This window comes from Pinus tabuliformis, chromosome 2_2, assembly GCF_031772625.1.
Source record: "Pinus tabuliformis cultivar Carrire ecotype Pingquan chromosome 2_2, CPIR1, whole genome shotgun sequence".
Lineage (NCBI taxonomy): Eukaryota > Viridiplantae > Streptophyta > Pinopsida > Pinales > Pinaceae > Pinus > Pinus tabuliformis.
Window position 1 is genome coordinate 947,459,027 of NC_142300.1, and position 27,162 is coordinate 947,486,188.

The 27,162-nt window shown below is 35.1% G+C and overlaps 1 protein-coding gene across 1 annotated transcript in view; it reads left to right on the forward strand.

Moving 5' to 3' along the window:
- LOC149196322 (putative glucuronosyltransferase PGSIP8) overlaps nucleotides 1-22,803 on the forward strand; it is a 74,852-nt gene extending 52,049 nt beyond the window's left edge. Inside the window, exons 2-4 of the mRNA XM_089408254.1 lie at nucleotides 21,812-22,010; nucleotides 22,205-22,460; nucleotides 22,675-22,803. Coding sequence (XP_089264380.1) covers nucleotides 21,812-22,010; nucleotides 22,205-22,460; nucleotides 22,675-22,803 — 584 coding nt within the window. The remainder of the gene's footprint in view (nucleotides 1-21,811; nucleotides 22,011-22,204; nucleotides 22,461-22,674) is intronic.
- Nucleotides 22,804-27,162: the final 4,359 nt, after the last annotated feature.

The following is a 27,162-nucleotide window of genomic DNA, read 5'->3' on the forward strand; positions in this document are numbered from 1 at the left end:
TTAGACCAAATCAAATGGTACGATTGTGGAATATTTGGGTTCAAGAGAGATGGTTGTAGAAATGAGAAGAAACGAAATTATTCTCAACATATGCATGAAAATGTAGCATCGTAGGGTTTGAAGACAACAAGAAAGAATCAAGCGGAAAAATATAGACTTGTCTTTAGAGCTCTACATCAAAAGAGAAAGATGAAAAGAGGAAGAAATCAGAAGAATGGTCCTCCCAATTTTGTGTCAGACCCCTCTAAAATGAAGAAAGGCTTGAAGAGGGTTTGGGTGTAGAAAGAGGAGATGAACGAAAAATTTCCTCTATCCATGTGCAGCTAAGGGAAGACCCAAACAGGGGTAAAGAAGAAGCAAGATGGGAATGATTTTGTCAAGTCTCGACCTTTAAAGGTTTAGAGAAATAAAGGAGATGATCTTCTCAGGGGGAGTAGATCCTTTGTTTCTCTTCAGTGAAGGAAGAGAAGGGCTTCAAGGGAGGCTGGGTAAGTTAGATGCAAGAGGCCATGAAGATGAGCAGTATGGCACATCTGGTTCGTAACGGTGAAGTGAAGCAAACATAAGGAGTACAAAAACATATCTTTTGTTGTGGGAAGAATAAGGGCTGCAATGGAAGTGTGGAATGATAGGAAACTCATGGTCCTGTCAGGTCCACAGGATCAGTCCCCATGCAAAGGCAAGATAGCTTTGCAGGATATCATGGAAAATTCATTCAGGGGGAGCCTCTTTGATAAGAAGTAGCTTGCAACAATGGACAACCTCAGAAAGGAAGATTAATGAGAAAATAAAAGGTTTGCATATTTGGTGAAATACTCTTATTTCATTTAAGTTGTAACTTTGATTATGATCACTAGTCTTGTGTTCATGAAACACAATTGGTGTATTATTTTTCATGTACCTTAACCATCAATTGGTATAGCATTTTCGATTGGTTGTGATGGGCTCATGTTGAATAAACATGTGTGCAAGTGGACATTTATTTTTTAGATAGGAAATGACAAAGTTTTCCTCATACAGTGTTCCACTTGTATCATTTATTTTGATGCAATTGATATGAGATATGAAGCAATCCCCATAGTATGAAAATTATCTCAAGGGGAGAAGTGGAGATGCTCAAGTAAAGTGAGCACAATCTTGGAAGCAACAACAACAATGAATAAGGGCTAGCCAAAATACATCATTATAACTTGGTATTTGCAGTAGCAACAATACCATGCACAACTTAATGGGTATCGATGCAAAAGATGCCTTAGTGGACAAAGTGCTCAACCAATAGCCATAATTTTTCCAACACTGGAAGGAAAAATCAGAGGCAGTATATGTTCAAGGGGAGGATATCACATTTTACCACTGTATGGAGCAGTAGCAGCAAAAGCCTTGGAGGAAAGGTTTGTGAAGCAGGATGCACATCTCAACAACCAAACTCTAGTCCTCACAATTAGTGAGAGCATGGGGAGAGAAAGGCAGCCTGTAGCCCCTTTCCATTTATGTTGAATGGGGAGAAAAGTTGTGTATAATTTGTGATGCCAAGAAGGTCATTGGTGTCTCATTCCATGATATGTGTGGAAGCAACTTGAGGTTTGGCCATCACATGGAGAAAAGGATGGTGTGTTCCCATCAATGCCAAAGTAGGATATTTTTGGACAGTTGGCATTGTGTGCGTGGCCAGTGGCCTTGAGAAGGAATCTGCAAGTGTGTTGGAATTGACGTCAATAATCATCCTGAGGATGTGTTGGGCATTTGGATTTCCTAATAGTTAGTAGGAGTGTTGGCATTGATGTCAACCAGACAAGCTTGGTTACTTGTTGCAACAAATTCTCGTAGTGATGGTTTAGGAGGAATTTCTTTGTAGTTGTGGGCTACATGTAGAGAATAACAATAGTAGCAATATTAATAGAGAAGATATCAAATGATGATTATGGTAATGGCCTAGGATGGAAGTCCATAGGAGCTGCATGCCTCATTCTAAGGATACATTTTGGGTGTGATTCCTAGTTTTCCAGAGATTTTAGGAGAAGAATATTGGAAGTGAGTTTGGAGACATATTTTTAGGTAACATATGGGATCAATGGCTAATCATGCTCCTTCCATTCTGTTGAAGCCCTGAAAATCGGGTCTACAACAAGGGGGATACCCACCTGGTCCAGACCTTGGTTAGCAGCTCCTTTTCTGTTTGGTATAGTGGGTCCGACTGGGGATAGTGGGACCAGTTTCCCAATATGTGTGTGTGTGTTGAGAATTGATATTTCTTAACTAATGATTCCTAAATAAAATTCTTTCTTTATTCTAAATCTAATCCATCAACATGCAATTGTAATCTAATAAACATAAATATCTAATTCTAAACTAACCCGGGATGTAATCTTTCCTTATGCGATCTAAAATGATTTCAAATTACAGTTGGTAATAAAGATCATTCAACTGCTATGAGAAATGAATTCAATAAAGATAAACCATTTCATATAAAAAGTTAGATGAAACAGTTGTGAAAAACATATTGCATAGTAAGCTACTCATATATTAAGCATAAATAAATAGCTATCACTATACAAAAGTGCCAAATGATAACTCAAGCATTTAAGCATTCATATATAAATAACTGAACATGAATATCACCATAACACATAAGCATAAACAGTTAAGAGATAAAAGTACCATTTATAACTAGTTCTACTCATGAGCTCCAGCAATAATGATCTATTTCTTCTTAATCCAACATCCACTAAGAGTACAGAAGTGCAACATCAGTAGTAGATATTAAATGTAGATATCAATAAATCATGTTCCATTCATTCATCAAAACCTCCTCGGAGGGTGCAAAAGTGCATGTTCTGAGGACAATTTTTTGACAAATTTCTGGACCCTTCTCTAAATGCATGAGAAGGGTTTAAATACTACTAACTAATTCTAAAAATAATTTATTACAAAAATGTAGGATGCGGTTTAAATGACCGTCCTCATTTTAGGCAAAGATAAAGCAAAACTAAAACTAAAACTGAATCTAAAACTAAAACTCCTAACTAACTATTTATGTATCTGCTCCTTGAAATCGCATGCGTTCAGCATTTGCTTGAGGAGAGTTGGGTGGCCGACTTCCGATTTTAGTTGTCCTGCAAAAACAGAATCGGTAAGAGCTGGCGCCATCTTCTCGGCAGAATTGATGACACATTTGAGAGTCATACACTGGCTATGTGGTTTTACCAAGTACGCCCAGTAAGAATCCCAATTCAACTTGGTTAACCTTTGGATTGACTCTGCCTTTTCTTGAGCCTTCTGTCTCCAACTTGTTTGTAGATGCTGCAGATTTGGTAGATATCTACATATTGCTTAGTGATATACTTGATAAATATTACTGGTTTTGAGTTCCAATATTACTTTTCTTCTTTAGCGCGTTTTCCTTACAAATTTCTACGCTTACTGGCGACTGAGCAATTTGAGGCTTTCCATCTCGAGGGGTTTTGCCTGAATCGCGCATCGGAAATTGCCTCCGTTTCTAGATCCGGGCTTCCCTAATGTGATTTTCACCTCTTGCGCATTTTGTTTAGAGGATATAGAGCTTAAATTTTGTAGAAAGAATGGTTTTATACATCCTTGGTTTTGAGCTTTGATACATGATATTAGCATTATTTAGTATTCATTTAACCATGTTCGTATACGAGAGAATTTTGGGTCTCGCCGCTATCCTGTGCAAGAATGAACATGCTAGATCTATAATAGACGCCTCAGAATACCCGTGTGAGCATGCAATAGCCGTTACCTCCATTACCTTGGGATCTTCTTCCTCAGGTAACCTATACATGCCTTCCTAAGTAGTGATACTGGCGTCTTTGTTGCAGGCGGTATCTATGTACAAGGGAGCCATCTCTTTGTCTTCAGTACTGGGGGCTTTACCCTTCTTTCCCATAACATCTTGAACTCTGCTCTATATACTTCTCAGTTCTTCGCTCCTGCAATTTACAAATGAGGTGAGAACGATGATAAGAAAAGGTGATGGGAAAGATTTAAATGTGGAAAACATATAAAAGATATCACCTTACGTGAACTGGCTCCTTGATAAGATCAAAACCATATTTCATTAATGATTGCCAACTAACTCATTAATTAACATAAATGCGCATGACCAGGGCTTGGTTTATGGAAAATAATTTCTCAAACAACGAGCCATGCAGATCTGCGATAAGGCGATTTTTCGATTTGCTTCGCAATATTGCATATCGCAGTATCACAGATCGTAGTATCGCAGATCGTAATATCGCAATATCACAATATCACAAATCCTTTACGTGCGACAAGCATCCATTAATGTGTTTTGTGCGAAATGCGATTTGCGAGATGCTCCATCGCATATCGGCGTTTTAAGGAACTTCAGTGTATTTGAGGTTTAAGGCATGCAATGCAATGAGGGTTTTTCATGCGTGATTTTACATCGCAATTTCGTATTTTTAGAATTCCACTTGTGATAAGGTATCCTTTACCCTTTTTGCGATGTGACGTGCTTTTAAGGAGTGATTTCCTTCTAACTTATTATAAAACTTAAGTATTTCTAGATGTTTGAGGGTATTCTCCTAAGTTTATGACAGTAAGTTTTATTGGAAAAGGAAACAGGCATTAATCGATTTTTTTTAATTTTTGAATACGGGTCACCACTTATTTAGTATTAGTGATAAAACTAAATAAGAAGGGGGGTTGTTGCTAGCCACAACAATTGGTGATTCACTTGGAAGAACCAGTTATCTCTACTTTTCTTTTGAATTTCCTAAACTTCCAAAACAGAAAATTTCCTAGAAAATTAAACTTTATTATAAAAAGATAAAAAACACTATGCTTTTTAGCCATCAATGATAGTTTGTTTTGTTTATGTCAACATTGTTTATTTACTTCCTGGAGCTAGTCATTATATTTACATCAGTCACTACTTGGTTTATAAAGATAAAAAAAAAACCTTCTCTGTAAATCAGTTTTAAATATGCTCATTTTTCGTAGGTAGAGCCACTGCTACCAACAGGCGTTTATAGCCTCGACAGGGTTACCTGTTATCTAGCAATGATCCTGTATCCCACTTGGAGAAATATACAATTTTCAAAGAGAAATCCATATCTACACTTATTGATTTTTCAATTTTAATCCTTAAAGAACAATGCCTTGGTTTGATAGCCAAATTATGACAGTGCCACTCACTTCATTTATAGCTTTGCTGAACAAGCTGGCTCGTGATGAGACCCCTTGTCTTTTGATTGCAACAATCTTGAGTCATTGCCCTATTGTGGTATGCAGTTTTGGCAAAGTCGGCAAGTTATAATATCTATGATCATGATAAGTCAGCTCATGATGAGACCTCTTGTTCTTTAAGTTTAAAGTGTATCGTTGGATTATACCTTGAAGCTTGTGATTCCTTAAGTGGGGAGGAAGTCACTGTTTCCTTAAGAATAACTCTGGATGACAATGGTAGAGTTTTTGGAAAGAGTTTTTCTATAGAGAATCTTTGTTTTGTTATTGATGCCTTTCATTGGACTGATATAAACAAATTCCCACTAAAGGTAGCTTTTTATCAAAATTTACAAGGTTGAAACTAGTATCATATTCAGGCTTATAGCTCTTTTGACTGTATCTTTCAATAATAATGACCAACATTCTAGATTAATTCTATTTATATAAGTGAATAAACAAAATCTAAAAGAAATACTTGTCCTTTTCGTGAATTCCAAATGTAACCATTTACAACTGGTTTTATTATGAAAGTACAGAAAAACTAATCTACAAAAATAGAAGAATGATCTCCTATGGAAAGTATTTTTTGAGGCTTTGCCCGTTAATAGGTTAAAATTCTCTTTTTCCTTTTAAATCCTATAACATAAAGGTAGATGGGCCTATGATTTCTGCGATTTGGAAAGGTCCAAGCCACATTCGTTGAAACTTTGTATGTTTGCCCTTTTCCTCATGAGCCTTGTCCCATTTTAAAACTAGATCCCCTATCTAAAAGTCTTTTATGGACATCATGTTTGAGTCAAAAGAAGCTTTTACTAATGCTTGGTGATGAGCATGAGTTATTTTAGCTTTCTTTATTTGCTCTTCTAGCTTAAGGATGTGTAACTGCCTTAGTTGTAAGGAAGAAATTGGTGTTTCATCAATATATTGAACTAAGGCCAAAGAGGGAATTGCTAGATGAGTTGGAAGAACCACTTCTTTCCCATAAACTAAATTAAATGGAGAAGTGCCAATAGAGGCTTTATGTGTTATTCGGTCTGCCCATAAAGCATATATTAAAGACTTGTGCCAATTTTTTTGATTTTGGTCAATGGTTCGCTTAATGATCCTAATAAGAATTTTATTCGTAGATTCAACTAACCCATTCCCCTGTGGGTAATAATTGGCAGAGTACTTAAGTTTAAAACCTATTTTGAGTGCAAATTCAGTCATAGTATTACCAAAAAAATACGATGCATTAACAAACATTAAAGCAGAGGGTAAACCAAACCAGGTGATTATGAACTAATCTATAAATTCGATGTTGTGTTCGGCATTAGCTGTCTTGAGAGGAACTACTTCTACCCATTTAGTAAAATAGTCTATAGCTGTAAGTATATACCTATGTTGTTTAGAAGAGTGTGGAATGATCTCACCTATTATATCCAATCCCCATTGATCAAAAGGTTGTTCAATGTTGACTGGTTGCAAAGGTAATGATGGCTTCTTTTGTCTTCCAGTAGCAGTTTGACAAACTTGGCACTTTCTCACATAGCTATGTGCATCTTTGAATAATGTGGGCCAGTAATAGTCTGTGCGGAGGATTTTATGTGTAGTAGTATCACCAACATAATGTCCACCTGCTAGTCCATCGTGGAGTTCCTGCAAAACCTTTTTAGTTTCAGATTTCTCAAGACATCTAAGGAGAACAGAATCATAATTCATCCTAAAAAGTGCATCATTCACGAGCTGATATTGCTTAGCCTTCAACCTTAAAGCTCTTTTCTTTGTATAATCAAGGTTTGAAGGAGCATATCCATTCTTTAGATAGAATATGATACCAGCGTATAATGAATCAACATCGTTTAGGCTTACCTTGCACATTTGCATCTCTATAGATGGTATTTCGGAAATAAGCGATGCTTCAACCAGCATTTTGCAAAAGCCTTGACCTTTAACAATATTTGCTAGTTTAATCTCAATGTCATATTCTTGTAATGCGGTAACCCAATTGGTTCTTTTCTCACCCACATCTTTCCGTACTAAAAGATTTCTTACCGCTGGAAACGGTACTATGATCTTTGTATGGGTTTTAAGCAAAAAGGGTTTAAAATATTTTATTGCTTTGAAAACAACAAATGCTTGTTTCTCTACGTTTGAATAGTTTAACTCAACCCCTTGTAAATTTGAACTGAAAAAAGCAATTGGGGCTTCTACCTTGTCTTGATTTGGTTGAGTGAGTATTGCAGCGTATGATTTATCAGATGCAAATGTATATAAAATAAAAGGATCAGAAAAATTGGTAGTTGCTAAGGATGGAGCGTTGACAGTTGTTTGTTTGATCAAATTAAATTATTCATATTCGTCTTGGCCCCATTTGAAGTTTGAGTTCTTTTTAATCATTGCCTATAAAGGAGATTCGACTCTTGAAAAATCTGGAACAAATCTCTTTACAAAGTTAATCTGGCCAAGGAAAGATTGCATAGCTTTCTTGTTGTGAGGCAAAGGTATTTCGGAAATCTCCTTGATTCTGTAAGGATCGATATGGATTCCAGATTTTGACACTATGAACCCAAGAAGTTTTCCTTCACTTAATGCAAAAAAGGATTTTTTTGGGTTAAGTGAAATTCCATACCTTTGACACCGTTGGAAGATCTGTTTTAAATCTTTGATATGATTGCCTCGCTTCTTTGAATATACAATTATATCATCCAGGTAGATTACTATCGATTTATTTACTAATCCTTTAAATGTGATGTCCATGGCTCTTTGGAATGTGGCACTAGCATTAATCAGACCAAAGGTATCTTTTGGTAGGCGTAAGTACCCCATTTGGTCCTGAATGTGGTTTTTAATTGATCATTGGGATGGACCAAAACTTGGTTATAGCCAGAGAAACCATCCAAGAAGGACATTAATTCTGATCCTGCAACTCCCTGCAATATTTGCTCCACAGGAGGCAATGGAAAATTATCTTTTTGGCAAGCTTTGTTCAGATTTTGAAATTCAATGCAAATACTAATGTCTCCGTTATTTTTTCTAATGGGAACCATATTCGAAACCCATTGAGAATGTCGTACGGGAAAGATGATTTTCGCTTTCAATAGCTTATTGAGCTCAGATTTGATCTGGTTTTCTAAATTAGGATGTATCTTTCTCAGTTTTTGCTGGACAGGTTTTTCATTGTTTATCATTGGGATAGTATGTTGGATGATAGAAGTGTCATAAGTCTTAAGTTCATCGTAGTTCGAAGAAAAGACACTTTTGTATTGTTTCAAGAGACGAACATATGTTAGTTTTTCTTCAGGAGCCAGGCCAAGACCTAGGTTGATATTTTGTGGCTTGGTATCAGTCACTAGATTCACTAATTCATAGTTCAAAGTTGAACTTTGAAGCTTTGAATTGGTAGATATTTTGAACCAATCTTATAAATCATATAGATCTTCTAATTTGACTATTGATTTTGGCATAACATTATTAGTGCTATCTTGTTGCAATTGTCTATCATGTTGGTCCTCATCAATTATCTGATTAGTATAAGATCCCTCAGAGGTGAGGAAGCTTACAATATCAAGATCATCGTTGAAAATTCTCCAATTTGTAATGTTATCAGGAATTGAGGGTCTAAAAATTAATTCGATTGAAAATATATCAGGGCTAAAGTCTTCTGAGGGAATGAGCTTGGAAGCCACGTTTTCTAAGAGTTTGGCACTAGCATTCTGGATTCTAGGAATTGATGAAATATTAAATGCTATAAAATGTTCAGTCAGATCTTGTACTAAAGATTGGTAATGCTTTAAATGACCTAATAGACAATGTATAGTATTCCGTACCTGTCTGATAACAATTTTAGAATATCCAAATACTTGTAGATATTTGATGTTCAATCTGATTTCTTGTATAATCCTTGGACTAAAGCCTTGTATTCTGCAGTATTATTGGTGCAATCAAACTCAAGTCTACAAGTTAGCATATTTTTGTTTCCTTTTGGGCTAACTAATACACATCCTGCTCCTGCTCCTTCATTAGACTTAGAACCGTCAAAAAATAACTTCCAAAATAAAGATTTATTTACAGGATTATCTATAAAATTAATACATTTAGAGCTATCTGTCTGAGAAAATTTTTCTACTTGAGATAAAGCAGAATGTTCTAAGTAAGGTGAAGTGTGAGCATTGAAATTTCCTAGGAAAGAATCAATAGAATAGCTGCCAATTATATTATTGCTACATGCCACAGGTTTGTTTACTCCTTCTAATTTTGTTACTATGTATTTATGATGGCTTTCTCGACCAACCTTTATATGATTTGGCTTACCATTGTAAGGGAGCCACATATGCGACCAATCGGTTGCAAAGTATACATGAAGCTTTTATGACCAATCCCTACTAATAATTAAGCCATAAAATTCTGGAATATCTGTAACTAAAATATCGATAACTTGAAATACCTTTGGATTCGATGGCAGTCTTATGGTAACCTGATTTAATTCACCGATCACTTCAACTTGCGACCGGTCCAGCTGCACTATGCGCACAACAAATTTTTGAGGTTGAACGTTCAACTTTGCACAAATTGATTTAGGTAAAATATTGGATGAGGCTCCTAAATCCACTAAACAATTATGCAATTTTTTATTAAAAATTTCATAAGTAAGAAGAAATGGTGGAGTATGAGATCTTGACCTTCCTCCAATTAGAGTGATGTCATTTGGATCAACTTTGTTAATCACAGTATTTGGAGATCTTATAATGGCAAGCAATGGTGCAACTGGTACTGCATGCAATTATTTCAAAAGGAGCTTTTGCTAATGTTTTAACTTGATCAATTCATAAAAAGTGATGTTGGCCCTAATCTTCTTCATGTCTTCTATGATGTTATACTCCATTTCATCTAAAACAATCAATGTTTTAGATGGAGTTGGTGAATCTGTTTGGACTGGGCTTGTTTGAGTCACTTTGGATGTCGTTCTCTTGGCTACGACTTTATTCTTAGGTGTTGAGCTTACACTCTTTGGATTAGGAGTAGATTGAGGAGGATTGAGTTGATTTATGCTTTGAGTACTAACTGGCAATGCCTCTTGATCCCCTTCATCGGTAAGGATGAAATCCCACATACCTTGTAATTCTACAACTTCTTCTTCATCGGTAGGTACGTCAGTAGTAATTTCCTCTTCTTCTTCTTCTGATTCAGCAATTGTAATAACGTTAGGAGGCTTTGAATCAGTTGAATGATTTCTTCTATAAGGCTTGTAAGGCTTTTTAGAAGAAGTCTCTGGTACTTGTTTCTTTATATCAACCATTTCGTTAGGCATGGTATTCAAAACTCTTTGCAATCCTTCTAAATCAAATGGGTCTTTGGGCTGTTTTTTCTTTGGATCTTCTTTGAAAGAAACCTTTTTGGATTTACGTTCTTCAATGAAATTTTTCTTTTCTAGAGCTATGATACGTTTCTCTACCGCTATTGCTTCCTTCATATTGTCAGCTAAAGTTGTTTTGTTAGCTCTATCCACAAAGATTGCTATGTTTGATGGTAATGCAGAGATATACCATTCACTTCGCACTTCTTCACTGGGTTTAGAAGTAGTAGGAATTTTGTTCAATAGTTTATTAAAACGCGAGTTAAAATCTTTGATAGGTTCCTTTGACTCAGCTCTAAGGTTAGACAGGTCATTGATTAATGTTGCAGTGGACCTGTCATCACCAAACTTAGTCAAGAATTGTTCTTGGAAGATGTCCCAACTAGTAATAGACCTAGATGGTAATGAGAAATACCATGATCCAGCTGCTCCTTGCAACGTGTAAGGGAAAAGCCGAACGATAACATCTTCATTAGTGACCCCGTTGAGATTTATGGATAACATAAAATTATTTATGTGTTCTTCCACTAGCATGCTTGCTTCAGGATTAAACTTAGGCAGCCATGATTCAGGATGGGTCGGTATTTGACTCAAGGGTGCAGGCATTAAGACTGCCCCTGCGTTATTCCATGGCATTGGGCCATCGCTGAACTGCTAATAGAGGAAAGCGCAGAAGATGATCCTTGCGATTGGGAAGATGAGGATATTACAGTTCCTGATGTTTGAGAAGTAGATGTTGAAGTTCCAGTGGTCTGATGGATGATGATTTGAAGTGGAGGAGTGGATGGTTGACTTCGCAGTGGGGAAGTTAATATGGATGATGATGACCAAAGAGTCTCACTATCAGACCCTTTAGGTGATTTCCTAGCTCCCTTCCTTGTAGGTAGAGGTAACTCAGTTGGCTCAATACCAAACTTTTCCCTCTTTAATCTGGTGATAGGATGAGCAGGATTATATTGTGAAGTGACACTGCCTTGAGATTTATCAGATCTTTGAGGTGATGTTGAAAATCGTGGAAGTTTATGAATCAAATATTCAACTTCAGGAGGTTCAATAGTAAATTTCTCTGAAATATTAGGGTTTGTGCCAGTGGTTGTTGTTCTTTCAACTTCTGGCTCAAGATTTAAAGATTCTAAGTGCGATGGAGAAGTCGAGGGAGATGGTGAGGGTGATTTACTCTCAGAATGGTATTTAGATTTAGAATTACTTGCCATTCAGAGTTCTGGCCCTCCTTCTAGCGCCAAATATGTTGAAGCCCCAAAAATCAGGTCTATAACAAGGGGGATAACCACATGGTCCAGACCTTTGTTAGTTGGTCCTTTTTCGTTTGCTATAGTGGGTCTGACTGGGGATAGCGGGACCAGTTTCCCAATATGTGTGTGTGTGTGTGTGTTGAGAATTGATATTTCTTAACTAATGATTCCTAAGTAAAATTCTTTCTTTATTCTAAATCTAATATATCAACATGCAACTGTAATCTAATAAATAGAAATATCTAATTTTAAACTAACCCGGGATGTAATCTTTCCTTTATGCGATCTAAAATGATTTCAAATGACAGTTGGTAATAAATATCATTCAATTGCTATGAGAAAAGAATTCAATAAAGATAAACCATTTCATATAAAAAGTTAGATGAAACAGTTGTGAAAAACATATCGCATAGTAAGCTACTCATATACTAAGCATAAATAAATATCTATCACCGTACAAAAGTGCCAAATGATAACTCAAGAATTTAAGCATTCATATATAAATAACTGAAAATGAATATCACCATAACACATAAGAAGAAATAGTTAAGAGATAAAAGTACCATTTATAACTAGTTCTACTCATGAGCTCCAACAATAATGATCTATTTCTTCTTAATCCAACATCCACTAAGAGTACAGAAGTGCAACATCAGTAGTAGATATTAAACGTAGATATCAATAAATCTTGTTCCATTCATTCATCAAAACCTCCTCGGAGGGGAAAATGTGCGTGTTCTGAAGACAATTTTTTGACAAATTTCTGGACCCTTCTCTAAATGCATGAGAAGGGTTTAAATACTACTAACTAATTCTAAAAATAATTTATTACAAAAATGTAGGATGCGGTTTAAATGAACGTCCTCATTTCAGGAAAAAATAATGGAAAACTAAAACTAAAACTAAAACTACTAACTAACTATTTATGTATCTACTCCTTGAAATCGCATGCATTCAACATTTGCTTGAGGAGAGTTGGGTGGCCGACTTCTGATTTTAGCTGTCCTGCAAAAACGAAATCGGTAAGAGCTGGCGCCATCTTCTCAGCAGAATTGATGACACATTTGAGAGTCATACACTGGCTATGTGGTTTTACCAAGTACGCCCAGTAAGAATCCCAATTCAACTTGGTTAACCTTTAGATTAACTCTGCCTTTTCTTGAGCCTTTTGTCTCCAACTTGTTTGTAGATGTTGCACCTTTGGTGGATATCTATGTATCGCTTAGTGATATACCTAATAAATATTACTGGTTTTGAGTTCCAATTTTACTTTCCGTCTTTAGCGCTTGTTCCCTACAAATTTCCGCACTGACAGGCGACTGAGCAATTTGAGGCTTTCCATCTCGAGGGGTTTTTCTTGAATCGCGCATCGGAAGCTGCCTTCATTTCTAGATCTGGGCTTCCTTGATGCGATTTTTGCCTCTTGCGCGTTTTGTTTAGAGAATATAAAGCTTAAATTTTGTAGAAAGAATGGTTTTATACATCCTTGGTTCTGAGCTTTGATACGCAATATCAACATTATTTAGTACTCATTTAACCATGTCCGTATACGGGAGAATTTTTGGTCTCGCCAATATCCTGTGCGAGAATTAACATGCTAGATCTGTAATAGACGCCACAGAAGATCCGTGTGAGCCTGCAGTAGCCGTTACCTCCATTACCTTGGGATCTTCTTCCTCAAGTAAACTATACATGCCTTCCTAAGTAGTGATACCGACGTCTTTGTTGCAGGTGGTGTCTGTGTACAAGGGAGCCATCTCTTTGTCTTCAGTACTGGGGGCTTTACCCTTCTTTCCCATAATATCTTGAACTCTACTCTATATACTTCTCAGTTCTTCACTTCTGTAGTTTACAAATGAGGTGAGAACGATGATAAGAAAAGGTGATGGGAAAGATTTAAATGTGGAAAACATATAAAAGATATCACCTTACGTGAACTGGCTCCTTGATAAGATCAAAACCATATTTCATTAATGATTGCCAACTAACTCATTAATTAACATAAATGTGCATGACCAGGCCTCAGTTTATGGAAAAACTTTTCTCGAACAACGGGCCGTGCAGATCTGCGATAAGGTGATTTTGTGATTTGATTCGCAATATCATAGATCGAAGACTTGCATATCGTGGTATCTCAGATCATAATATCACAATATCGCAATATCACAAACCCTTTATGTGTGGCAAGCATCCGTTAATGTGTTTTCCGTGAAATGTGATTTGCGAGATGCACCATCGCATATCGGCGTTTTAAGGCACTTCAGCGTAGGTGAGATTTAAGGCATGCGATGCGATGAGGGTTTTCATGCGTGATTTCACATCGCAATTTTGCATTTTTAGAATTCCGCTTGTGAGAAGGTATCCTTTACCCTTTTTGCGATGTGACGTGCTTTTAAGGAGTGATTTCCTTCTAACTTATCATAAAAATTAAGTCTTTTTAGATGTTTGAGGGTACTCTCCTAAGTTTATGATAGTAAGTTTTATTGAAAAAGGAAATACAGGCATTAATCGATTTTTTAAAATTTTTGAATAAGGGTCCCCGCTTATTTAGTATTAGTGATAAAACTAAATAAGAAGGGGGGTTGTTGCTGGCCACAACACATTCGAAATTTCTCTAGAAGAGCTTTCCAACATTATGTGGAAGTCCAGAAATGGGCTTGTGTTCAAAAGTTATGGCCCACTGAAGTTCAGGGTGATTAAGGTGTTAAGCAGGGAGGAAGATTAGAGATCGAAGGTCCCGAATATTGGAACCCACGCAAATCGAAGATCAAATCATCGTAGGACTCACAGGTCATATTTCAGAGGTTCCAAGAAGCATCACAATGAATGAAAATCTTCAATCAACGATTAGCGATATCGCATGATGGAGGTCCTGACATATTAGCAATTGGAGGATTCAATGTGCAGCACACCAGCCAAGGCAATTCATCGATTAGCGACTTGAGATCCCGCATGTCAGAGGACAAGGCCATATCGGCGATCAACATTCGGCAAATTCATAGGTGACCAACATTAGGAAACAACCGATCAACAAATGTAGATTGAGTTAAATAAGTGGGAACAGTGCATTCTTTGTTAAATCGTCTTGAAGGCCAAAAAATAATTTACAGAGGATTTAGTTAAAAAATAGGGTAAGCGAAGCCTCTTTCTCTCTACTCTAAGAAAGACACATGGAGGCATCTAATTCGGTCTGAAAAGAACAGATGACAGTCTCAGATGAGCTCTGAAGTGGACAAGTGGCAGGATCTGAATGGTTTCGATAAGGGACACATGGCTGCTAACAACAACATGACTTGATGGTATGGAGGGACACATGGTAGGTTGTTTTGGTTTTTTGAGGCAGCTTAATGGGCTATATCTTGGTGACATGTGTCACCACTTAGGGGATGCCATGTGGTGATGATGATGCCACAGTGGCGATCGATGGTTTGTTGTTGCTGGCATCTAGGAAACAAGTTGAAATCCCCAATAAGAAGGCTCTGATAATGTTAAGGGCTGGATTGTAGAATAAACACAAAACTAATTGCATAGTGCTTAACAAAGGAATAATGTTCCCGACACATTGCTAAAATACATAACACAACCCTATTCTCATACTCAAAACAAGTATGACTTTGTTCCTGTACCATAATAGATTTACACTCCACAACTTGCATCCCTTAATCTATAAATCAAAACATTGTGTTGTCAAGCATGAAATTGACAAGTGAAAAAAGGAAAAATTCAACTCAAGAGATAACAAAATAAATCCCAAAATCAAATGCAAATTACCATTCAAGAATATTAATGGTGAAAGTCAAAGGGAAATTTCATTAATCTTAGTTCAAATCGTAAACTCTTGCATTTGAATAAAAGATCACCACTTAAAATATTCTTTAAGTATATCCTCTCTAAAAATTTATCACTGTGTTGAATATATCGTATGTATAAACGAATTCAATCATTAAATAAAAGATCTATCTTATAGTCCCGAATCCGAAAAGTGATAGAAAATGATTCTAGTACTTATACTTTAGTTTACAGATATTTAAAAAAGTAAGGATTACGATTTAAATTTAATCATTTACATAGGAGGACTAACACCACTACATAGTTACAATATATATGATTTGATTATAGTATGCTTGTTGTAAAGAAATAGATCTTTAATAAAAACTTAAATGATCAAACCCTGCAACTCTAACCATTATTCCAAAAATGATTCAAGAGGAAGCTTCTCAGATAAAAGACATATTCTTGTGTTTTAAGAAAGTATACAAAAAATGCTTTAATAGAAATAAAAACACACTCAACACACACAAGCCCTCAGATCTAAGATCACTTGGTGAAAGAAAAATAAACACAAGAGCATTATCAATCCTACACACTCACCATTAAGAAGCAACCTTCACACCACTGACTTCCTGTAATTGTTGGTTGGGCCCTGGCCAACTAGTTCGTTTTCCTTTAATGAAAACACTTAGTCTATGAGAGCAAGATTAACATTACAGGAAATAGACAAAATACATGCATAAACATGGCATTGATGCTTGTTATTAATGTAAATCTCAATCCTTATACATTTAGATATCCATAGTCCAGTTCCAAATTTCTTTGAGGAAGGGGAAGACCACCAACGCTCATCTTAGTAGCATGAGAGTACAAAGAATGGCTTATTGTCCTCCCTACAAAGCCATGATTTGGCTTTTATATAATTTACAATTACATGACAAGCTTTGAACAAGCCAAACCAAGCACAAACTGAATGAGAGGGGATCATAACAACTTCCCATCCAAAGGAGGTCTATTACAACAATTATCTGATAAAGGAGATGCAAATCTGATACGTAATTTCCATTTTTTTGCAAATACGGGCATTTTTTGGAATTCTAGAAAAAAACATCAATTTTTATAAAACTACCTCAAAGATCCTTGTATATATCTTAGACCAACATGAAATTTAGAAAAAAAATTGGAGGAAATCTAATTTTTCATGCTTTCAACAACAACCTCTCCTGGATTTTTCTGAATCAGTTCCATTTTTTAGGAAATCATGCCCGAAGTTGACTGTTTGGCTACTTTTGCAAATCTGGGATTTACGTGATTTTCTACAAATCTACCTCAAAGACCCCTTCAGATCTCCCAAACGGTGGTGAATTTTGGAAAATTGTTCTCCTATTACTCAATTTCCTATACTGGGATAAAAAACCATGTTTCATAATTTTCATATTCGACTTCATTTGCACGCAAATATAGGAGGAAGTTGGTCGTTTGAAAGCTACAATGAATTTGGGGTTGAAGCATTAAGTATTACCTAAAAATCCATATGTACGACTTGGGTGCATTTTGACTAATGTGGAGGTGTTCAAAAAACATTTTGAAAAAAAACCTTTTCCATATTTTCTCGAAAATGTGCCCATTTATGAAAGCCCCAAATTAGTTGCTCTTTAGTGCAAGAACATGTCAATGAAAGACAAGTCTACCTCTAACTGTAAAAAAGAATCCAAGATTATTCCAAATGCGTGTTTGTACTACCAGCTAGCATTTTCCTTTGTGGCAAGCTTGAATGATGAAGTGCTCCACATATACTTGGTGCAGGATCCCTATGTGATGCAAGAACAAGACAATCTACATTAACAACATTTTAATGAGAATTAATCCTAGAAATGCATATAATGAAGGTATTCTTATATAAAATACAACCCAAGCACAAATCTTCGCTATTGCATTAAAAGAATGTAGAAAGAGTTCATAAACGGGTAAAACAAAGGCATCATATGAATAAAAAAGGTGCATTAAGTACAACAATTCTGGGGTCTGACACAACCCTCAGCTCAATAGGAACCATTATCTCTTCTAGCCTCTTCCATAGCGTTTCCCTAGGAGCAATGTTAAAAAAAATTCTAAAGTCAACAAAGCAACATAAGAGATCAATTTTATTATTTGGCATTCCCTTAAGAGTAACCAGATGATCCACAGTTGAGTGATATCTCTTAAACCCAACTTTCCCTTTAGCCTTTTTATCTTGGCTTTAAGCTGAAGGCTAATAATATAATACAATAAATAATATGTCTTATAAATACTATTATTTTACACTAAATTTTTATAAAATTATTGAAAACTATCTATCTATCTATCTATCTATCTATCTATATAAACATTCAATAAATTAAATAGAACTTTTTTTAAAAATCGTCTTGTGCCTTTTTAACTTTATTAATATTTTTTATTTTTTCCAACTTCTTTACAGTAACTTATACAAAATTTGAAAGGATAATATTCTCTTCGTATCATATTTCTTTAAACCATTAAAATATGTCTCTTTTAATATTTTGGTTATATGTAAATACAAAATGTTCAGAAAAAAGTTGAAATAATGGTTCGAATGATAGCTGGAACATTTTGTATTTGTATGTAGGACCTGTTTATTTTTTATGATTTAATAAAAAACTATTTAAAAATAAATGAAAACTTTATTGTTAAAATTTTATAAATTAAAATTTAAAATTACATATCCTTACGTTGAATTTTACAAGTAAACTCATTGATTAGATTAAATACAATAAAAATATTATATCAAAATGTCATACTCTTTTACTTATTAAATAATAATGTATTTAAAGTTAACTAAAACATAGTTTACCATTAATGATAATGCTTATTCAAAATCATAAAATCCCATATGCATTGCACTCAACGAGTTAAAACATAGACATATATCCTTTGTTAATCAAAGTTTTATTTAATTAAAATTTTAAATTAACAATTTTGTGTGTATTAACAAATATAAGAAATCAAAATTAACATTAATTTTAATAATTTATATTGATTTTCTTTTTACATTTATATTTAATTATAATTAATGATAATAAATTTCGATTTTTTTAAATCACATATAAAATCTTATTAATAAAATAATTAATGATATTAATAATTATATTTTATTTTAAATATTTAACTGAATATTAAAATATTCATATTTTATGACATCATCAATATTAATCTAAATTTAAGCATATAGCTTGAATTTAATCATATAATTATATAATTTGAATTTAATCATATAAAACTAGTATGTTTTGAAATTTTCTTTCCTATTATTTAGATGCAATTTAATCAACATTTTCAATAATATCGAATAATTAAATATAGCATATTTTATCTAGAGCACACTTAATAAATAAAATATGGAGAATTTATTAAAATTTAGAGATTTATTAATTATTATATATACTAATCATCCATAGTTTTCATTATCAATCATCCATAGTTTTCATTATCAATTAATTTTGTTATTTTATTATAAAATGATTGTATTAAAAAGCTTTGACATTTAAAAAAAATAGTAAGTTACTAATAAAAAATTAATGTAGATCCATCTACTTTAGTTTTTCAATAATGAACAATAACTTTTAAAAATATAACATAAGCTTAAAATTATTGTCCATTTCAGTCTCACTTTGTTTATATATTAATAATTAACAACAATTGAAAGAAATTATGTGAACTCTATCTTACATTCTTCTACAAAAGTAGGTAATTTTATCCATATTCAAACAACATTATGTCAAGTAATAATACATGGACACTTACTAAAACAACAAGGTATATTGATAAACAACATTCAAACCATATCATTAAGTGGCATTACATATATTAAGATAGTGATGTATAGGGACAAGTTTGATTGAGCTATGTAGGGAATCGATACAAGCCATAAGAGGGTCTTCTTGTGCTGGTGGAAGGCAAACCCACAACCCAATACCTTGCTTTATCCCAAACAATGAACATAGCAATAACTCCTCCAAATCCTATCCCCATTCCTATGGCTAATGCTATCAAAGACATTTTTTCATTTACATAGCTGAGCCATTCTCTTTTAATGTTACTTTGACTGCCATTGTCTCCACTGGGTGTTTTGTATAGTTTTGATTGCATCTTGGTAGAGGATATCCACATAAGCACTTATTCTTTTGAAATGAAGACTCATTAAAGGTGTAAAATTGTGTCCCTATTGGAATTGGCCCACAAAGGTTATTAGATGAAACATCTAGATAAGCCACGATTGATAACTGAGAGAGTTCTTGACGAATTGTTCCACCCAAATTATTTTTGGACAAGTCCAACTGCTCCAAAGTAGATATCTCACTAAAAGATGCAGGTATGTTTCCTTTCAATTGGTTCCCCAGAGAAATTTAGTAACCTCAAGCTTCTCATGTCGCCTATGCTTATGGGGATTTCTCTGGTAAGATTATTCTTAGACAAATCAAGTATAATGTTTGTACTCCAGACCTCTGACACATTATACTCAATCCCTTTTATGTATTCCTCCATGAAAATTGAATACTCCACTGAGATTCATTTACAATATTTACAACAAATCCTTGGAGCCTTTCAAGATCATATGGTATTCTTCCATTAAAATTATTGTTGGATAAATCCAACAAAAACAAGTTGGTGAGGTTTGTGATCCATTGAGGAATACTACCATGAAGATTATTATAACTAATGCTTAAAACTCCCAAGTTACCTAGATTTGCAAGGGTGGAAGGAAGCTCACCTGTAAATCCACACTTCCTTAAATCCAATATTACAAGCTCGATGCAATTAGCAAAAGATGAGGTTAGAGTTCAAGAGAAGTTGTTAGAATGAGCGGAGAAAATAATTGAAGAAGTTGAATTATAAGAACACATAATAGGAATAGGTCCTTCCAAATTGTTTTATGATAAATCTAACATCCAAAGTGAAACTAAGTTGTTAATATTATTAGGATTCTTCCCAATAAAATTGTTTGAACCTAAATATAAGGAAGGAAAGGAATTGTCCCTTTGAAGAGGTGGTTTGAGAAATCTAATTGTTCAAGCTTCTTTAAACGGGCAATGGTTTTAGGAATGGGACTTGTGAATTTATTTTGAGATAGGTATAGTTGGATCAAATTATTCAAATTGAAAATGCCTTTAGGTATGTTATGGCTAAGTTTGTTATCGGAAATATCTAATGCCGTCAAGTTAGATAAATTGGCAATGTCTTCATGTATACGAATGAGGTTGTTTTGAGAAAGATATAATCCCTTTATGTTAACCAGATTGGCAACACCTTCTCGTAAAGTAGTGACGTTGTTTTGAGAAAGATCTAATTACACTAAGTTAACCATATTTAGGCCGATAGGCTTTCCTATGCATCAACTTTTTCGTCAACACTTTTAACCTGCTCCATTTGATCAGGGAAAACATTTTCAACTGTTGATCTTGATCTTTAGACTGATAGGCCTTCCTATGCATCAACTTCTTCGTCAACACTTTTAACCTGCTCCATTTGATCAGGGAAAACATTTTCAACCGTTGATCTCAACCAGAAAAGGAAACAACAGAAAATCAAAAAAACATGGAAAGTCAAGAAAAACTCTCTTAAGAACTGCGAGGTTTTTGTCAGATTATTGGGTATACGACGTACAGATATTATCTTTCCCATTTCGGGCAACTTTGAGCTGCTTTTACCGAATACTCCGATTAAATTTCAGCGTTTTGTGACCTGTCAACATTATGTTGTTTTGAAGAATTTGCCGAAAAATCTTTGGCCAAGCGTCCTTTTGAATGCATCTCGTAGCGTTTTAAGCTCTTCCTCGGTTTTATCATCTTTCATAGCCGGAAATTGAGGTTTGAGGTCCAAATCTCATCAAGCCACTTTTCCTGATGGCTTTAGTGCATTGAGAAAATAAACTGCAAATTTCCTCCATAAAACTGGAAACGCATTCCGGAGCTACTTTGCCGTTTTTAATTTCGTCAGGTTTGGGCCTTTTTATCTTTAAAGTTTGCATAGTAGCCACCTGCAATCTTTTGTAGTGAACGGAGGCAGAAACGTAGACAGAGTTCAAGCAGTTGATGGCATTCTGAATCTCTTTACTAGTTCGGAGCATAAGTAGCAGAAGAATCCCTGGTTCAGATAGGCAGATATACTGAATGGACCGAGAATCCCTTCCTACTGCACGGCTTTTCTTGTTCCTCTTTTTTTTGCTATTAATTTGTCCGATCAGATGTGCATGGAGCGTTGGCACCTACGAAGCGGAGCTCAAAAAATGCATATGCTACAATGATGTACATGGGGACACCGAGAGACTATGAATTCTATGTTGCTGTCAGGGTTATGCTTCGATCGCTCATTCGGCTTAGAGTGAATGCAGACCTTGTTGTTATTGCTTCCAAGGATGTTCCTCAGCAATGGATAAGGTTTGTGTAAGAATCTTGGATCCCTTGTAACCCTTTCCTGTTTTCGGCTTTATTTTGATCCTCCGTACTTGGCTTATAGCGCATTATTCGCATGAGGGCTTAAGGTTTATTTTGAAATTGCTTCATGCAATCTGCATACTTTGTTCTCGATGTTGCGGTGCCTGATTTAAGGCTCTTAATGTTTCCCCTTTGTTCTGCAGACAGTCAGATGGGGTTATAGTTAAACCTGTGGACAATATAGAGAATCCTTACAGAAACCAACCTGGATTCAACAAACGGTTTACTCTAACGCTGAATAAGCTGTATGCGTGGACCCTGGTAGAATATGATCGCATTGTCATGCTTGATGCGGACAATCTTTTCCTGCAGAATGCGGATGAACTTTTTCAGTGTGGGCAATTCTGTGCCGCCTTCATTAATCCCTGTATTTTCCATACGGGGCTTTTTGTGTTACAGGTATGCCATTTCGTTTTGGCTTTCTTTTTATGACAGATGCCTAAATTGGCGAGCTGCTCCCCTGGTTGAAGAACCATCCCGCGAGCATCGGCATCTTGATTACTTGAAAATGAATAGCAAATTGTATTCATGAAACCCTTGTTGGATGTGTTGTCATTTATGTTAAATTGTTATATCTATCGCTGAATGTGGTTTACTTATTGTTTGTTTGCAGCCCTCAGTGGCTGTGTTCCATGATATGATGCATGAACTGAAAACATTAAGAAAAAAGAGAGATGGTGCAGACCAAGGATTTCTGGTTTCTTATTTTAATGACTTGCTAGATAGTCCGATGTTTTTATAGATGCGAACTTGCACCTGTGGCTTGATGGGAACTCTAGCAGTGCAATCATAGGGCAATTGATTGGACACGAGGAGCCGGAGTTGGAGTTGTCTTTCGTCTCAAACTTCAAAGAGCTGGATGGATCATTTCACATCTTTGGCAGTCTCAAACTTCAAAGAGCTGGATGGATCATTTCACACATTTGGCAATAGGAGGATCTCTTCCTCTGGCTGGGTAGAATCCTCTCATGGCAAGCTCATTACTAGATCTCTTCCTCTTGCTGGGTAGAATCCTCTCATGGCAAGCTCATTACTAATACTTCGCAAGAGTTCACGTATGAGAGTTCACTTATGATAATTTAATGACATTTCAAGCACTTGGAGAGTGACAGGTTGTGAACCAAACGATAGCAACCAATAGTAAGGTTATTGTAGAGGCAGCCACAGGAATAGAACAATCCTCTGAAGTTGATGACTTCTTCACTTTATATTTAGATTTCAATGCTCCTATGGCTGTAATAAATGCACTTAATAAAAATACATCCGTTGTTGACTCTAGTGGAATGTTTTTCAGCTCTCTGAATAATAATCAAAATGCAGAGGGAGACGATACGATCACCAGCACCCAACAGACGTACAATTATCAAAGCACTCAAGGTTGCTATTCTAGGCAAGTTAAAGCAATCAACTCAGCACTTGGGATCAAATCCCACAAAGCAATTCTATACCTGCTCTTCAAATTCCTTCAAGCTTTTGAAAGTAAAACCAATGAACTAGCAATATAATTTTACAATAATAAAAAACAATTAGAAGGCCTTTAGCCAGCTCAAATTGCTCATCCGTTAGGCTTGAATCAACATCTCTTCTAGAGAAATTCAACAATTCTAATTTAATAATCTTATCGGCCTCTCTTTGTACCTTTTGGGACAATTGTTAGTCGTAATACAAGTATGGTAGCGAGTTGGTTACGAGAGAGATCCAAGTACCTCAGCTGGGTCAAATTGGTATTAGAGAGATCCAAGTACGTCAGCTGGGTCAAATTGGTAATGCCCTCACATATGTGAGTCAGTCCACATTCAGAAAGGTCCAAGTCAGTTAATTTGGTCAAATTGGCAATGGAATTAGGTATCCTCCCTGTGAGGTTAAAACTAAGAGACAGAGTGGAGAGGGGAAGTCTAAATATTTCAGAGGGAATAGAACCGGAAATACTACGACCAGAAATGGATAGATATGAAAGTTGTGTCAAATTACCCAATTCACATGGAATTCCGCCTGAGAAGTAGTTGCTTTCTAGATCCAGGAACTGTAGCTTCTGTAGCATGCCCAACTCGACTGGAATAGGACCACTGAACATATTGCCACCGAGGTCCAGGTACTTTAGTTTCTGCAGCTTGTGCAACTCGATTGGAATAGGACCGCTGAGCTTATTGTAGTAGAGGTACAGGTACTTTAGTTTCTGTAACAAGCCCAATTCGATTGGAATAGGACCACGGAGCTTATTGTAGCTGAGGTCCAGTGTTTGTAGTGCTTTAAGGTGGCCAAACTCGGCCGGAATTCCTCCAGTGAAATGATTACCAGAAAGATCCACGGTGCGCAGATTATGGAGCTTGCCAAACTCGGCCGGAATTCCTCCAGTGAAATCATTACAAGAAAGATCCACGGTGCGCAGATTATGCAGCAGGCCCAATTCGACAGGAATAGAACCGTTCAGCGAATTGAGGCTGAGGTCAAGAACTCTCAACGCTTTAAGGTGGCCAAACTCAGCCGGAATTCCTCCAGTGAAATCATTATAAGAAAGATGCAGGGTGTGCAGCTTATGCAGCAGGCCCAATTCGACAGGAATAGAACCGTTCAGCGAATTGAAGCTGAGGTCAAGAACTCTCAACGCTTTAAGGTGGCTAAACTCGGCCGGAATTCCTCGGGTGAAAGCATTATCAGAAAGATGCAAGGCGTGCAGCTTACACAGCAGGCCCAATTCGACAGGAATAGAATCGTTCAGCGAATTGAGGCTGAGTTCAAGAACTCTCAACGCTTTAAGGTGGCCAAACTCAGCCGGAATTCCACCAGTGAAAGCATTATAAGAAATATTGAATGTGCGCAATAATGAGAGGTTGCCAACAAACGATGAAACTGTACCTTGCAATGATCCATTAAAGAGGTCAATGGCGGCCACCCTTTTGGTTCGTGGTTTGCAGCGAATACCGAACCAGGAGCACATCTTGTTGGAGTTTTCCGCCGTCCAGTTGGACAGTAGGCCATATGGATCCTCTGTCACGGCATTTCTGAACGACAAGAGGGCATGGAGGTCGCTTTTATCGTGGGCGTCCGTTGAAGATAAATTGAATTCACGTTCCTCCACCATGCGTTCAGAATCAGAATGACCCACCGGAAGCCACGGGAATCCAGCGGCCATGTGCTTATAAGAAGCAGCATCTTCCCGATGCGTTGCTGCAGGCAGAGGGGCAGCCATGACGCAGAGCAGCAATAATAATGATATCACAAGCAGAAGATCCATTTCTCTCGCTGCCACCAAAATCTCTCTCTGAGTTGTATGTTGTACATGCATCTCTATATATACACACGGCGGTTCTGATAATGGAGGATCCGTGTTAAGTCACAGTGAAGATGCGGAGGATCCGTGTTAAGTCACGGTGAAGATGCGGAGGTTCCGGATCCGTAAGTTACAGTGAAAATGCGGAGGATCCGTGCCAAGTCATAGTGAAGATGCGGTTCTGATAATGGAGGATCCGTGCCAAGTCACAGTGAAGATGCGGAGGATCCGGATCCGTAAGTCACAGTGAAAATGCAGAGGATCCGGGTTAAGTCACAGATATATTCACTTTGTTGAGTGCGTGCATTGAAAATTATGTGTGGGGTATCAATTCACTCGTACAGCGACAGCCTCACGGTGGCCATTGGTCTTCCTGGCAAGAGAGGACTGGAAAAAAAAAAAAAAAGCTTATCTTGGAGTTCAGTGATCTTGCAAAAAAGGATTTGTGTGGAGTTCATAAGCTTTAAAAAGCAAATGAAATACCTATCGTTAATTAATAAATCTCACTTAAAATTTAAGCCAAAATTATATATATTTTCAAAAATATTTATTTATTATTAAAATTATTTATATTCAAAAATATTCATTTTTTATTATATTATATATTAATGCATTTAGTTATATTATAATTAATTAACTCATAATAACTTTGTCTGAAATCGTATATAAATATTTCTTAATTTTAAAATAACATCTGAATGAAAATTAAATCTACATTAAATAAATAATAAAAATTAATTTATTATTTAATAATTACATTTATTATTATTATTTAATTTATATATTTAAATTATATATTAAAAAAAAGTTAAGAATAAAATGTTATATAGACGTTTCCAAATTTTAAAGTAACAACTAAATGAAAATTAATTCTACAGGAAATAAATAATAGAAATTAATTTATAATTTAATAATTTTATTTATCACTATCATTTATTTTATATATTTAAATAAATCAAGAATAATTATTTAATTGATTAAAATTTTCTTTATTACAAAATTTTAATAAGTTGATTGTTAACTAATTAGTATCTTTTTTAATAGAAATTATTAGTAAGTTGATTGTTAACTAATTAGTATCTTTTTTAATAGAAATATTAATAAATTAATAATTAAAACTATAGTTATTATTAGATTTTTTTTAATTATATAATTATCATAAAAAATTAAAATAATAATTTATTATTTACTAAAATTTTAAATTTTATATTTAAAGTTTTATTTTAACTTAAAAAATTATATTAAATATTTTTTTCTCATTATCTGTATTTTAAAATTTTATATTTCTGGACTATTTTCATACATCGTTATTTGTATGTTATTATCCATTCACTTAGTAACGTTAATTCACCCGTTAATTCACCCGTCCAATGCAACTTACACATGTATTATCTTAAAAATTAAAAATTATATATTTTAAGAATTTCATATTTTTTAAATTGGATTGTTTTAATTATACATTTTACCTTACTTACATAGAAGAGCTTTCTGTAATTTCTCAATGTGCATTAGTTCGTAAAAAATTCTATATTTAAGAATTTTATATTTTTTAAATTGGATTGTTTTAGTTATTTATTTTATATTCCATATATAAGAGAGCTCTCTACAATTTCACAAGGTGAATAAGCTCAGACTTAAATATGTATAGTTAAATCTTTCAGATAAACATATAATACTTTATAGTTTTTTTAAATTGTTTGGTATAAAGTGAATTATCAGATTTTAAGATAATTTTAATATTTTTTATTAGAAAAAGTAATGTTTGAGTGGGATTTATTATTAAAAATATGTGTTTTTTAAAAGAAGTTATAGTTTCAAATTAAAAGAGCT